This window comes from Passer montanus, unplaced genomic scaffold (genome assembly GCF_014805655.1).
Source record: "Passer montanus isolate IOZ18808 unplaced genomic scaffold, ASM1480565v1 scaffold7, whole genome shotgun sequence".
NCBI lineage: Eukaryota > Metazoa > Chordata > Aves > Passeriformes > Passeridae > Passer > Passer montanus.
The window spans coordinates 342,385-357,774 of record NW_024372147.1 but is presented as its reverse complement, the minus strand read 5'-3'; the positions used below and the strand labels follow the sequence as shown (position 1 = coordinate 357,774).

General features: G+C 35.1%; 1 protein-coding gene across 1 annotated transcript in view; it reads right to left on the bottom strand.

Annotated features, from left to right (window-relative positions):
* Window positions 1-15,390, bottom strand: part of LOC120512088 (contactin-associated protein-like 4) — a 199,951-nt gene that overhangs the window by 55,325 nt on the left and 129,236 nt on the right. Inside the window, exons 7-9 of the mRNA XM_039730013.1 lie at window positions 13,799-13,942; window positions 11,122-11,380; window positions 4,861-5,007 (exon numbers count right to left, since the gene is read on the bottom strand). Coding sequence (XP_039585947.1) covers window positions 4,861-5,007; window positions 11,122-11,380; window positions 13,799-13,942 — 550 coding nt within the window. The remainder of the gene's footprint in view (window positions 1-4,860; window positions 5,008-11,121; window positions 11,381-13,798; window positions 13,943-15,390) is intronic.

The window sequence follows — 15,390 nt, the reverse complement described above, 5'->3', positions numbered from 1 at the left end:
ACTCAACTAGGAGAGAGGCTCTACTGAGCCTGCTACTCATGGACAAGGAAGAAATGGTTGAAAATGTAAAGGTCAAAGACAGACTTGGTTACAGCAAACATGAAGGTGAAGCTGTGGAGTTTATGAGCTACAGAGAAGAGAGAAAGAAATAATTCCAGAATTATTACCCTTAACTTCAGAAGACCCAATATTTTTCTGTTCAGGATCTGTTTTGAGGATACCATTAAAAATTGCCTTGGAGAGCAAAAGGGCTGGATATTTCAACAAAAAAGCTCTTCAGAGCAAAAGAGAATTTAAAGCAGTATAAAAATTGTTAATCAAGTGTCGCATAAGGCATGCAAACATAAACATGGAGCTCCTGAGTGAGTGCAAACACAAAAAGAAAGCACACAAAATGTGGTAGCAGGGACATTCAACATAGAGGGGAATACAAAGATAACTTGCGTGTCTAGGAATGCATTTAGGAAACCAAGAGGAGAAAAAATTTGCCAAGGAAGTTGAAGTGCAGCAAAAAAATTTCTGTAGGTGCAACAGTAAGAAAAGGAAGGCTAAAGAGATTATGGATTTTATCCATATAGCCCATAGGGCAGGCGACTTAGTGACAAGGGTCTAGAGAAGAATTGTTTCCTTCAAGGTCTTTTTGTTCACTAGTAAAACTGATCCTTAGGATTCCCATATCCTAGCAGAGCATGAAAAAAAGAATGTAGTATCCATGGTAAGGAACACAGTAAAGGAATAAGGTGTACCTGAGCATGCTGCAGAAGCTGGTCAATGCCATTTTAATGATTGTCATTGTCATTGTGAATTCATTAACATTTTAATCCTCAAAGGGTCTTGGCAATATGCTGAACTTCTTGATAATTGGCAAAGTTACACCCATCTTCAAGAAATTAGAGGGCCATTAGTCTTATTGCAGTGCCTGGCAAATTCACAGAGCAAAACCTCTTAAAGCCGTTTCTAAACATGCACAGGATAAGAAGTTAATTGGCTAACTTTAGCTTCAAGGTTAATCATGCCTGACTGAGGTCTTTGTTGTCTTTGCTGAAGTGATGAACAGTATAGATACAGGGAGAGCACTGAGCATTGGATACCATGACTTCAGCAAAGACTTGACAGTTTTGTATAGTGTCCCTATCACCAGACTCACAATACATATGGGTGGGATAAGCAGGCAGTTGTTGCTGCAAATTCCAGCTGATGAGCACTGAGCAGAAGATTCTTTACAGATCAGTAGTGACATCTATAGTGTCTTGATTAATGACCTGGATGATGAGACAGCATGTACTTTCAGCAAGCATGCGACCGATACCAAACCAGAGGCAGGAACAAAAATGTTGGAGAGCAGGGCGGCAACTCAAAGGGATCTGGACAGGATTGCCATGAAATTCATTAAGAACAAGATCAAGATTTTTTATCTGAGATGGAGCAAGTCCATGCAACAATCTGAACTGGAGGATAACATTCCAGAGAGAGGCCTGAGATCCTAGCGACCATCAAGTGGAATATGATCTGGGGAAGTGCTCTTGCAGCACAGAAGGGTAATGCCATTTTGGGATGTATTACCAAGAGCATAGTCAGCAAGTCTTGGAAAGTGGTTCTTCCTGCTACATGGCACTTGTGAGTCCATATCAAGAGTGCTGTAGTTCTGGGCTGCCCAGTACAGGGGAGGAAGGATATCAGTGTCCTAGAGTGAGGCCAGAGGAGGCCTCCAAGATGGCTGGAAGCTGAATGCAGTTATGAGCAGAGGCTGAGAGATGTGGGCCTACTCAGTCTTAAGAAGAGAAGACAAAGCTATCTGATAACATGGCACAGAGAAGATAGAGCAGAACTACTTCCAGCAGTATATGGTGATGAGACAAGAGGCAAAGGACAAAACTATAAACCTGCAAATTTGGATCATAGGGCATAAGACACAAGCAACAAGTGGTTTTACTGTGACAGTGGTCCATATCAGAACTATTTACCCCAAGAAGTTATAAGTTATGTACTTTGCAGCTGTACAAGGCTTGAGTGGTCACATCCCAGTACATCTTGATCTAATCAACTTGTTTAGAACTGAGGCTTAGACTACATACCATCTGGATGTACACACTCTGTAATAATTTAATATTATGGTTTATCTATTGTCTTACTGGTCCTGAAATGCCTTGTTCACTGATTGTCAAATAAGTAAACATATGTAAATAAATTGCTTTAATCCTGATTTGATTTAAAACATACATATTGAGCAGTTTTTCCCAGTGGCAGATAAACACTACACTACAATGCTTTATTTGTATTTCTTCCAAGGGCTATTATTGTTTCTGCAGTGATGCACAAGGGTCATCCTTTGATCTTAGTAAAACAATATCGCATGCTGGTTCACAGCATTTGAAGACTTTCTTGTTTTAGGATGTTAGGAAGCAATGAGTTTTAAGACACTTTTCTGTTCCACAAAGCTAATTAGTACTTCTGAAGTCCTGTAAAGACAGTGGAGAGGCTTATGATACAGGAAAGGAAAATGACAGTGGAAACTACTAAATATATTCAAATTAGTGTGCAACAACATAAATTGTATAGATATATTTTTGAGAAATATAGATTAGAAAATGCATTAAAACTGAAATTCTACAAGTTAATAGACTTGCAGCATATATAAATTTGCTCAGGAACCAAACTGTTCAAAATTGTTATCATGTTTCTAAAGGCAAATGTTTATGATCTACTTGGCATGCTGCTTTAAGAACAACAGCTATGTAGACTTGCAAAAGTAAAAATAAGAGCACAGTAAGTTTTCAGCACCACACACAGTTAGACAAATGAATTACAGGTTTAACTACATGCTTTACAGCATTCTACAGCTGAATGGTAACATAAATTCTGTCATTTCTGGTGAAAAACGCAATGCTCATTTGAGTTCAAAATACTTCCAGTAGAGATTAAATAAATAAATAATAGATAAACAAACAGACAAACAAAAAACAAACAAAGACAAGAGAAAGCAGGAAAAGTTTACAATTTTTTGGCATAGCTATTTCACAAAATTGCGTCTCAGATATTTTTCTTGGTGTCGCTTTTTCAAAAATTGTCTTCTGTTAAAGAAGAGACAAATACTATTAGCATTGATCAAATTGTGTTTCCTTACAATAATAGACTGGATATTAAAGATAAAAAGAAATCTTTTAATCATGAAATTTATATTATGTGCTTATTGCAGTATTAAATTATCTCATTTTCCCTTATAGTTGCAGTGAGTTTTTATTACAAGAACTGAGAGAGATTAGAGATCCTTGATGATGGCATGACTAGAAATTGTGCTGACATAACACTATGATATTTTCATGTCTGTTACACATTTTCCTAGTTAAACGTACACATTTCCTACATAAATTGTATTCATTAAAACAAGTCAACAAATCACCATGTCTCCAGGACATCTCCCCTGAAAGGCTGATACTCATATTTTAACAAACAGCACCAACATGGTAAATATTCATATAAACTTGGAATGAAAGTAAATATGCATTGTCTGCACTTTGACAGTGGCATATAAGATAAAAATTTAATAAAGAATTTTCTAAACTCAGAAACACACTTCTAGAATTCCCTAACTTTGTATAAGTTGCATGAGCTGCAGATTTTAGTGATAAGGCTGAGATCAGAGAATCTGAGGGGTGGATATGCAGTTGGTACTTCCAGTATGGAATTATTTTGTTCTCTCCACACTGCAAAACACAAAAAGAAGTGCCCTTTTACAGCTTAATTGAATATGCTGCTTTTTGTAAATCCCCACATCCCTTGTGAACTGTTCATCTGTGCCAACACAGTAAAAATCACCTGATCAGAGGTCTGGGAACCTGAACCAACATAGGAGGATTAATCAACACTAATATTGTGCATCTTTCTCTGATTTTGCTGATTATTAGTGAAGTCAAGGAGTATTTTAGACTAGATGCCAGCTCTTTCATGTGAAAATTCCTGCGAAAGCTCATATAGCAGTTACTGTACTAAGAGTATGTCTGTAAACATGAAATTTATTTATAACCTATTGTTTCAAGGAAATTGATGTGTGGACAATGATTGGGTCCATACTCATTTAGTGTTTTGTAGATAACCTTCTCAGTTTTCTCAGAAATTTGAGAATTAAGAATAAATAATTAATAATTTAATAATACAACCATTAATGTTTAAAAGAGAGGAAGCATTGGGCAAACAATGTACTCAGGTGATGTTTATCATTGCTACTGTGCAGCCCATTCCCAGGAGAATTATATGAATAACAGAACAATCTGTTCCACTCCATCAGTAACATGTCATTAATGACATAATATATTTTTGACAGATAACTGTTGATATTCCTACAGAAATGAAGACATATGTACATATAAGTTTTTAGGAACAAATTATATTCATCAAATGTTGAAAAGACATACCACTGTGGCTAAAAAAAAAACCCAAACAAAACAACAACAAAAAAGTCTATCATACAAAGAGGGTATCTACACAGATAACCATATACTTAAGGTGAAAACTCGAAGTCATTCCAGTGGGAAACTTTCCAAAATATTCATTTAGCAAAACAATAAGTCTGCAGCAAGAGAAACTTTTGCGTGTCTGTTTGATTGCCAGCCAGACTATATTCAATTATCAGAACACAATACAAGTTGTGACAATCTAAAAAGTGACCAAGAATTTAAGGTGGTGATTTATTCTACCCAACATGGTAAAATTAAAAGAAAACTGAAAACATCATAACAGTGCCTGAACCAAGCTAGGCAAAGAAGACTTGAAGAAAGCCAAATAATTTTGATTAGATATGTCAGGAAAAATTGATGTGTAACTGTTGGATAGTGCATTTATAAACAAACAACAGTATTTCACCTCCAAAGTAGAAAACATCTGAATAAATCTGCAGAGGTATGAAGGTGTGAGCAGATGAGGTCACATCACTGTCCACTCTTACACTGATACGATTCCTTTTGATAGAGAGAGATAGAGAATGCCATTGGCCGTTATTTAATCCAGCACCTGAAAGAAAAATAAAACCCCAAAATTTAGTAAGAACTTCCACCTATTATTATACTATCTAAATGTTTTAGAATTTAAAGGAGAAGGAACCAAGAGAGCAGTCATAGCATACATAAAATCCCCACGTGATAGTAAAATGAAAAAGAACTTAATAAGAACAAGCATCTTTTGTGAAGACAGAACCTTGCTTCACATTTGATAAATAAAAAATAAAGCTACTTCAGTGAAAAATTCTTAGTGGTGTAGTACTATTGTTGTAGCCTAATTATCTGTAATATATTAATTTAATATAATGACTGCAAAGACTATCCTCCCAATGCAAGGAGGTTATAAATAAAACATAATTGAGGTGGTGGATACAGTATTTTACACATAATACATATTTTTACTACACTGTTACAAAGTGGTCATTATATTACAATATGGCAAAATAGCAAAATACTGTAGATGTTAAAAGTTTCAGTAATCATCATTCAATGTCACAAGATGGTTTTGCTTTCAGCTGATTTTTTTACTGAACATGTGTGGGAAAATATTCTGAGAGTTTAGCCATGACCACATTACCCCTGGCTGTGTAGATGTAAGGTGCCACAAAGCAATAAACCTATAGCCCTGATTCTGGAAAGCACTTATATACATGAATAAATTCTACACAGGGCAGCATGTAACCACCTTATTTTCTTTAATAAGTGTTTAAAGCAATCATGTTCTTGAGTATTCTTCAGAACAGAGGTACTTCTTTCAGTGAAGAACAACGAATACAACCTTTAAATTAGGCAAAGTATTTTCTTGACTGCAGAGTGCCTATGATTTGTGATCTGTGATTTTCCTCTCAAAATTTCACGTATTTATGTAGTCCTCACTAGAATGTGTTGTATATGCTGCAATAACAGTCCATGAGTTAAGAGATTCATTCAAACAGAAATAAAAGAAATAAAAAGAGAAAAATGAGAAGGTTCAAATAGCTAAATTATAGCATAATTAGGATCCATAGATTGTTGATTATCACAACCTAAAGACAGGATTGTAATAAAATGAAGAGTTAAACCCTAGAAAGACATTGCAAACTCAGATTTCACCTAGATAATATCTCCAATATATTTAAGATAATATTAGTCCCATATACTTTTCCTCTAATTTTTCCTTACTTCAATCAGCATATTCTTTAGGGAACATGTAACGAGAAATCCTAAACATTTTGCTTTAGCCCCAGCATCTCATGGGTACTTCAAGTGATTGAAATTTTTCTCAGTCACAACCCTTTAATACATTATCTCTTCCTTTAGAACTTAAAGAATCATGTAATCATATAGCATTTTGGGCTGCAAGTGACCTTTACAAACCAGTTTGATCAATGCCCCTCTTTGCAGGAACTTTTTTACTAGATCAGGTTGCCAAGACCGCCATATAACATAACCTTTAACATTTCCAGGAGTGGAACATGTAAATATAACTAGTTTCACTTTAAAATTGTTACCTCTTGTTCTGCCACTGCAGATCCTTGGAGGAAAAAATAATAAAAATCTCCATCATAGGCCTTAAGTATGGAAAGGCCACAATAAGATCTCCCTAAAGTTTGGGTTTTTTTTCAGGCTGAACAATAACGACTCTCTCAGCCTGTCTTCGTGGAGAGGTGCTCCAGCCCTCTGATAATTTTCATGGCCTTACTCCAGTCTACCTCTAGTAGGGCCATGTTTTTCTTGTGCTGGGAACCCTACAGCTTAAAGGAGTTCTTGAGATGGGGTCTCATCTCCTAGCATCCCCACATTCTTCTTGGTAAGCCTGCTTGTAATCCCTTCCTCCCCCAGCCTGTACTGGGGGGCACTCAAACCCAGGTGCAGGAACTCACATTTGGCTTTGTTGAGATTCATGACCTTCACATGGGTCCATTCTTCAAGCCTACCAAAGATTGCTTTCCTTCCTTCCCTGGAGCAAATCAACTGCACCACTCAGGTTGGTGTTACCAGCAAACTTGATGAGGATATACTTAGCTCACTACTTGTGTCATTACTGAAAATATTAAACCCAGCAATAAACTCTGTCACTTTATTTTAATTTTTACAAGGATAACTGCTTTTAATTCTTAGTTAAGAATTAACTAAGAATTAAAAGCAGTTATCCTTGTAAAAATCCTCCTTCAGTATCTTCTTGTTCTGGTGGGTAAACCATAGTCCAAACCTTGCAACATTTGACTGTGAAGGTAGGTAAGAGACTGTCCTAACATATAAAGAATGGTATTTCAGACCATCAGAAGTTTTGGTTACTGAAAAATTAATAATATGAATTTTACACTTTTTGGTTTGTTGATTGTAATTCACCTTGCTGACCTACTGTATGATTTTGGTATTTTATCTTCTTAGTGGTTGGCATGATTAGAGATATTCAACAATGTTCATGTAGCTGAAGTTAAGACTTCCTACAATTCCCTTTTATTAAGTCTGAGAACTAAGGAATGCCATCAGGGGATCACAAGACACTCTGAAGAAAACTGTTCATTTTAGCCCTTGAATTGAGAACCTTGACTAAATTCACGTTTGCTTGTATGGAGCCACTGAGTGGTAAAACATCTAAGTGGAAGAAGCCAGTGGACTACCAACATCTACATTCCATCTGAAACTTATATTGTCTGATGATCTACTATGAGTTAGAAAAATGCTTAACCACAAGCAAACAGGAAAAACAAAGCAATTAATATTTTTGGTACCTAATAAGGTAGCTGTAAAACAAGCTGTCCATTTTTTCTCATTAGTTCCATCATTTTAAATCTAAATTTTGCAACAAGGTCTATGGGATGCCTTGCAGAACAATGATACCTGACCTCAGGAACACATGTATAAAATGCAGTATATATAAATTATTAGGAGATCAGTGAGAAACAAAAAAAAAGTCTAGAGGAAGTAATTTATGGATTAATCTGAAGTATAACAATGAAATTCCATTATTATTGACATCACTTAACTAAAAGCTGCATGGAAATAGAGGGTCACAGAAGAAACTGAGTAATAAGATCTAACATTTTCACATACTGTAATTCAATTTGGTCTCATAATGCAAAACAACAAATTAACTTGTGTTTAGTTTCTCTTTTTTTTTTTTAAATCTGTGTTATGTCTTTGTGAATATTTGATGTACCACTTGCAACAGAGGCTAAAAATGAAAGATATTAAGCAGCCATTCTGCAAAAAAAAGATAGAACTTACTATAATTTAATTAGTTATGAAAAGATGTGCCATTCTCCTTAGTTTTATATGGTTAAAGAAATTCTTAACAAGCAGAGGATAATTAATTTAAGACTTGTGCAAAAAGAAATATGTACAGATTTAATTATCAAATATTTTGTGTGTGTGTGTGTGTGTGTGTGTGAGAGAGAGAGAGAATGCATGTGAAAGTCAGGTCGTAAGTCCTTGCCTGTAGGGGAGCAAATCTTCTGTCCAACCATCCATAATTTAATTACTCAACCTCCAAATGGAGACTTGAATTGCTTCAGTGATTGCTACAACAAACACTTCAAAAACTCAGGGAAAAGTTTCCCATATGGTTTTGTTAGATAAATTCCTTGTCAGAAGAGAATAAGATGATTTTGCTCCAGCTTTTGCCTTCACAAAGACAAACACAATTCCTCCTGTTAGACTTTATGAATGGAAGAGAACATTAAATTCTGTTTCAGCATAGAATGTCAAGATTTATTTTGGGATGTTTATACTATTTTACATATTGCGTTGCAGCTTTGAAATTTAATAAATTGTCCCATGTGCAAGTCTACCTACTGCTGTTAAAAGTGCCACCACCATCAGCCAGTCTGTTAAAATGACAGTGTATGGCAACAGTTTCTTTAAAATACATCACTTAATTGAACAGCAACTGAAATAGCTCCTAAAAAACTAAATTCATCACTGATAACTACATACCACTGACATTCTTACTAAGAAATTGACATTTTCAAATGGTAAGCCTAAGGAAATCTCTTGCCATTAAAGTGGTACTCTTTGTGCATCAGTTATTTTAGAAAATAAAAAGTACCAGGGCCATTCCTATTAACACCCACAGGAACAGGATCAAAGTATTTATGCAAATTTCAACATTATCTGTGGTCATTAGAGGCTTATATTCTTTTCCTGAGTTAAAATAATCAACAGTTTAAAATTTTACTTGTTCCATGTTTACTTGTTCCACTTGTTACTTGTACTCATTATACACCTGCAGAAACATAATGAACTTCAGTTTCTTTCTCCCTTCCCTTCCCTTCCCTTCCCTTCCTTTCTCCCTTCCCTTCCCTTCCCTTCCCTTCCCTTCCCTTCCCTTCCCTTCCCCCCCACCTTCCTCCCCTTTCCCCTTCCTCCTCAAGGAAGGGAAGGAATTTTCATTTATTAAGAAGATTGAAAGTAAGGAATCAATCAAAGAAACAGGGGCATGGAACAAAGATTAAGGAGATCTCATGTTTAAAACCTGCGGCTATTTCTTTGTCCTGCTTTGTTCTGCTTTGCTCCCTCTGCATTATATTGCCTAAGAAGTTTTGAGAACAATCTAGATCAGCTGATTGTTATTTTATCTTTTTATTGATTATAACTAGTTTGGGGGTTTCTCACTTGTTTTTTGTTACATAACTGGAACTTGGCTTCTTTTACACTGATAATATTCTGCTTTGTGAATATGAAATGGAAAATACAGGTTTGTGTATGGGTCAAATCAATCAAAGATCAAGTCATGTTTTGGATATCAAAAATGTGTTTTATGCATCCAAATTCACCATTGTGTCTAGAATATATTCCTTCAGCTAGTGGACTCTGGTCATCTTTGCCCATACAGAAACCACTCCAACCCCAGCATCAATTTCCTCATATCATATATTCCTTGTAATCCCTTTTATCCACCTAATCTCTATTGTCTTTTTTCCTGTCTTAGGACTCATCATATCATATCACATCATATAATCCATCTACAAGTAAAGGGCAAAATTCAATTGGTTTGCATAAATAATGAAAATCTCTAAGGTAGCTGTGATACATGCAATGTCAGAGAATAGTACAATACTGATGAAGAGTTGCTAGATGTAAGTGATGATATTATTACATGGGGATGTTATTGGACCCCAGAATTTTATAAAAAGCCTTTGAAGGTGGAGATTATGTTTTCCTGTCCTGCTATCATATTTCCTGCAAGACAGAGATTCCTGACTGGGCCAACAGTCTTGCTGTTCCCACATCAACCGCCAGCAGCACTCAGAAAAACTGAGGAGACTCTTTGTGAAAGACTTAGTCCCATTCCTGCCAGGCAGAAGGGAAGTTAAAGCTGGAATCTTAAAGCTTAGAATCCCAAGTGAATACTCTCTAACATGACTGTGTATTCACTATAGTAGCTTCGTCCTTTTGTCTTGACATATTTGTTTGCCAGGGTGAAATTACTCATCAGAAGACTAGACTAGGTACTAGCTTTCTGAAAATCTGTTTTATCCTGAGAAATGCCTAGCAGTGCACTATCAAAAGTAGATGATCTAGTCTCAATTCAGTGTTTAACTACAAAAGTGACCCATTAGCTCTCAGGTATTCATTTTCCTCAAGTTCCCTTTTTTTTTTTTTAATCATAGACTCAAACTTGCCCTGGTTTTCTGAAACACAATCTGGTATTGAGCATCCACTGTCTCAGATTAATGGATAACTCTGCAATTGAGAACTCTAAAAAATAACAGACATTTCATTTACAGTGATGTAAACCTTGATAAAAATTTTGTTACTAATTACTTTTTGAAAGCACAGACAAATGGTGAAATAATGACTTAGCTTGACAAAGTAAGAGACTAAATTTCTTACACTTCACAACTGAAAAAGCTGCTTAGATTTCCTGGGTTATACACATGAGCTGTACATACCATATGCATGTTAAGCTAAGGACTCAATTTTTCAGTCTATATTACTGCAAGTAATTTCTGCTCAGTCATGGCGAAAAAAAAGAATAGATATATTTGTGAGAAAAGAAAGCATTTAGAAATAATTGGGTATAAAATTCCCACAAGTAAAGCACAGTAGCACAGAAAATAATCATGAAAATAAGCCAAGAAAGCAAGTAAATAACTTTTAATGTAATCTTTAATTTAATTTTTTTCTTCATTTCTCTTACCTGCAGCAATGTCACTCAGTACTCTTCCTGTTTTATGAAGATTGATTTTGACTCTCCCATCACTCAGATATAAGAGGAAACCACCTGAAGACTGCAGTTTACTGGATAATAGAAGTCCTTCCTTGTTCCAAGTGCGAAACTGAAAACTGACAAATACTTCATCTTGCCCTGATGTGCCTTGCAGTGCCAGGAAACTGCTGGAGCTCAGAAATGTCACAGGAACCACCTGTGGCTCTAAACATGAGAAGGACATATTGCCCTAGAAATAAATAAAACAAATATGGCATTAGGGAGAGTCATGAGAATTTCTCCGTGGAAACTGCAGAGTTTCAAAACATGGTACATAGTACTTGGTTGTATTAGTCTAAAAATCAACAATGAACATCATCAGTTTGGTAAATGTTAACATAGTTGTCTGACCAGAGTAGACTCATCTGCCAGCACAGAGCAGCAAGGACCTTTGAGGGAGTGGTGTAAGATCCTGAATTATGAAGCTGATTTAATGCTACTTCAGGAGTTAGAAAGATCTGCTTTGTTCCTAGTTTGGCTCAGCCTCAGTAAGCACTAGGGACTTGACAAATTCTTCAATGACAAATAAATGCCATGCCACTGACTGCAGGTAAACAGATACACGGTCTAAATGCTTGGATGCAGAGAGGAATGTTGAGCTGGCACTGATTGTTTAAGACAGTATGAAATTTAAGAAAAAAAAATCCAAATTAATGCAATTGAAGATGTGTACTCCAGTATTTGTTTTCACAAACAGAAAAAGTCCACATATAAATTCTTGATACTTACACATGCACAACACATACTTAAGAGAGAATGTGTTTTCAAGCAGGCCTATATAGACTAGATGATGAGTTGGATTTATGCACCTAGTGTTTGTTTTGTGCTTACCTTCTTCTCCAATAACTGTTTCTTAGGTAAATTTGTGGCTGAATTCATTGAGAAACTCTGAGGGTAACCTGCATCTGTACTTGTACTGAGTGATGCAGATAAGAAATCTGGAATGGGAATAATGAATTTTTGCATCTGGTGTCAGAGTTAGTTAACACTTTATGGTGCTTGATAGTAATAAACTGTGCACTCTGATCTAATGATTTGCTGACACCATTTGAACTATAACTAATTTGTTCTGGAGAAAGGATAATTAAAGTTTAGTGTATTTGGAATTTTAAAGTGCACCAATTTTCTGTTCAACACTAAGAGGTTTTGAACTTTTGAGCATACATAAAACTTTGACCACACATTAAGTAGCTTTAAAATCAATATAAGAAAAATATTCAGTAGTCCTTGGTGTGGCAAAGTATTAAAGTTTATGGGTTTTCATTTTCTTCAAGGAAAATAGATAAATAAGTAAAAGCTTTGTCTTATGAACTCAGCTGTACAAAAATGAATAGTCAGCTAAACTGACACAGTGAAAAGGTACTCATCAAATTATAAAAGCCTTGTTAAATGCTAAAAGCTGGCCATTTGCAGATTCCTTCACTAAAGTGCCTATTTAACAGGGATTCTATGGTAACAGAGATTCTTTCTATATTATTTACATTATGAAATGTCTCCTAAATAGTTTTAAAAGTAGCACAACAATTTAAAACATTTGACATGGAAGTAATGAAATTTCCTATTACAGATAATTTTATAGATCCCCTTCCACTAGTCCACCCAGAGCCTACTATAGTTGCCCATTCCCCAGTATTCAAGGGCATCATGGACAGAATACTATGCAGAGGTAGAAGCTTAGATAATTTTTGAATATTTCAAGTGAATTTCACATGAAAAGAGATGCCTCTCATCCATTTCTTCTGTGGCAGAGACCAAATTTGATTCTTCATATTCTGAACAGAATTCCAAGTTAAAATATTTGGATTATGAAAGCATTTAATATATTTTTAATTATTCTGAGCTGATTTCTATAGCACCTCTGCATTTCCTACTACTAAATAAGTACAGGTTGCAAACCGAGATGACCCTTGTTGTACTAGGGGAAAAAAACCCAAAAACTAGGGGGAAAAAAGCCCAAAAACAAGAGCAAAGGACTCAATAAAATTTCTAGAAACACTTGTGAAAAACAGAAGACATTTGTTTTGTTATTGGAACTGTTTCTCTAAAAGGTAGGAATTTGGGTAATATGACTCCTGGCCATGTCACAATAAATGCATTGAACTCACCAACCTAAACTAAAGGTCTTCAGAAAAAAAGATCAGTATAAATTGAAAAACAGAACTGATCTATCAAAATTATAACATTCTGGACAAAATGGATCAGGGTTCTCAGCAATAAAGAACTTTTTAAACATATTACTGGTGTTCTTATTAGTCAGGCACATATTCTTATTACTCTGCTACAAAGCCAAAGATTTGATGGCTTATGATGCATCTTGTTACTCATTGATTTTTGTCAACCAGCTAGACAGCACACAACACTGTGATATCAGACGTAGCTAAATATCAGCTAAAGACCTCAAGAATAAAATGCATCCTGCCTTTTCTACTAGGATGAGTCTACTCATCACAAAATGAGAAGTAGCCCAACTTGGTAATCACTTTATTTTTCTTTCATTACCTTACACAGATTTTACTAGAAATGTGTGCTAATAGGTTGGATTTGAAAGTGGTTGCAATCTTTTTCTCTGTTTTAGTTATTTATTCTTTCTTAACTATAAATCTCTTACCACAATGTAGATCTGAGATTTATGCCTCCTGGCCAGGTCAATAATGTTCACTCCATTATAATAAATATTTTCAAAACACCCATGAAAGTTCCTGCGTGATAATGTCCCTGATTTTCCAGGCACTGGGATCCCTCCAAAGCTGAGCTTAGAAAGAGAAGAGAAATCAATAATACTATTAAGTAATTTTCGAAGGAAAGAATTTGGCTGTACTGTAAGAGCAGAGGTCAAAGACTGGCCTATAATGAATCTGCTATTTCTTGTGTATAACATCTACACATTATAAGAATAGGCTAACAAAAAATTAGGCTATATAAAGCCAAATGTATGCAGCAAATCATTCTGACATTTTGGCTTTTTTTTTTTCTTCTTCTGATGTATCTGTCTTGAATCAGTTTTCAGGGTCCATTACAGCTGTGAAGCCAAAGAGAAGGACAAGGCCAAGTAAAAGGAGACTATGCAAAATGGTGTAAAAAGGGAGAAGACAATTAGCAACAATTTATTAGAAACTTGAGCCTAACTTCTCCAGTCTGTGCACACCATAACTACTATAATAGAAAACAAGAGTGCATCAAATTACATTATTCTAGGACAGATTTGAAACAAACTAAAGGAGGCACAATTTGCCCTTTCAAAATGCTTAGGCTGTGCAGCTGCTTTGTATGGTGCTGTAAAATTACTTAGTTTCAGAAAGAGATTGGAAGATTTAACAAAAATAAAAACCCATTGAGAGCTACTAAATTCAAGAATATAATTCTAAATACATCCCTGCCCTAAGGGAAAAGCTGCTAGAAAGCAGTAAATTATTTTAGAAAAGCATTGCCACAAGAGTGAACTTAGTTCTGCTCTGGTCTATGTTTTAACTCTTTTACACCATCAGAAATAGGATTACACTATAAGTGAACATTCGAGCTCAAATATTTCAAAGCTATTCTAGAAAATATTGTAAAAAAGGTCAGTACATATTATTAACCTTTTAATTTTTAAATTTGTTTTAAAACAAACCAGTTTCAACCAGTTGATTTTCCCTCTCACTTTTGTTTTTTAAGTTAGTATGATCCTCCAAACTTGATATTATGATTTACATTCAGAAATTCTGAGCAGATATTTTTGAAATGGAATAATGCAGACACAGAACAGTATGACATTCCACTCCAACATGCTTAAAAATTGGAATGAGTACAAAGAAGTCTGCAGGTTCCTGACATTCTGCTTTATCACTCATTGTCTTATACAACAAACAGTATAGGGCAAAGATAAAGCATCCAGTCATCACATTACAACTGCGAAATAGTGGTATTTTTAACCACAGGCAGGAAAATTTCACAGCACATGACATCTACAACTTTTCATGAATCTACTATTTGTGCAAGAAAGATTTTTTCACAGTATAATTTTCAGATCTAACAGGGATTTAAGTCTTGATAGAAATATTTCTACAATGCTGACCTTGCAATTTCATCAAGTTTTATATTAACAACATTAATATTCATTAAATAATAGCATTGAATTGAGTCTCATTCATTATGTTTACAATATTTTTTATCACATTTGCAGCTCTATTAAAACAAAGGTATTAAAATAATGAATTCTGA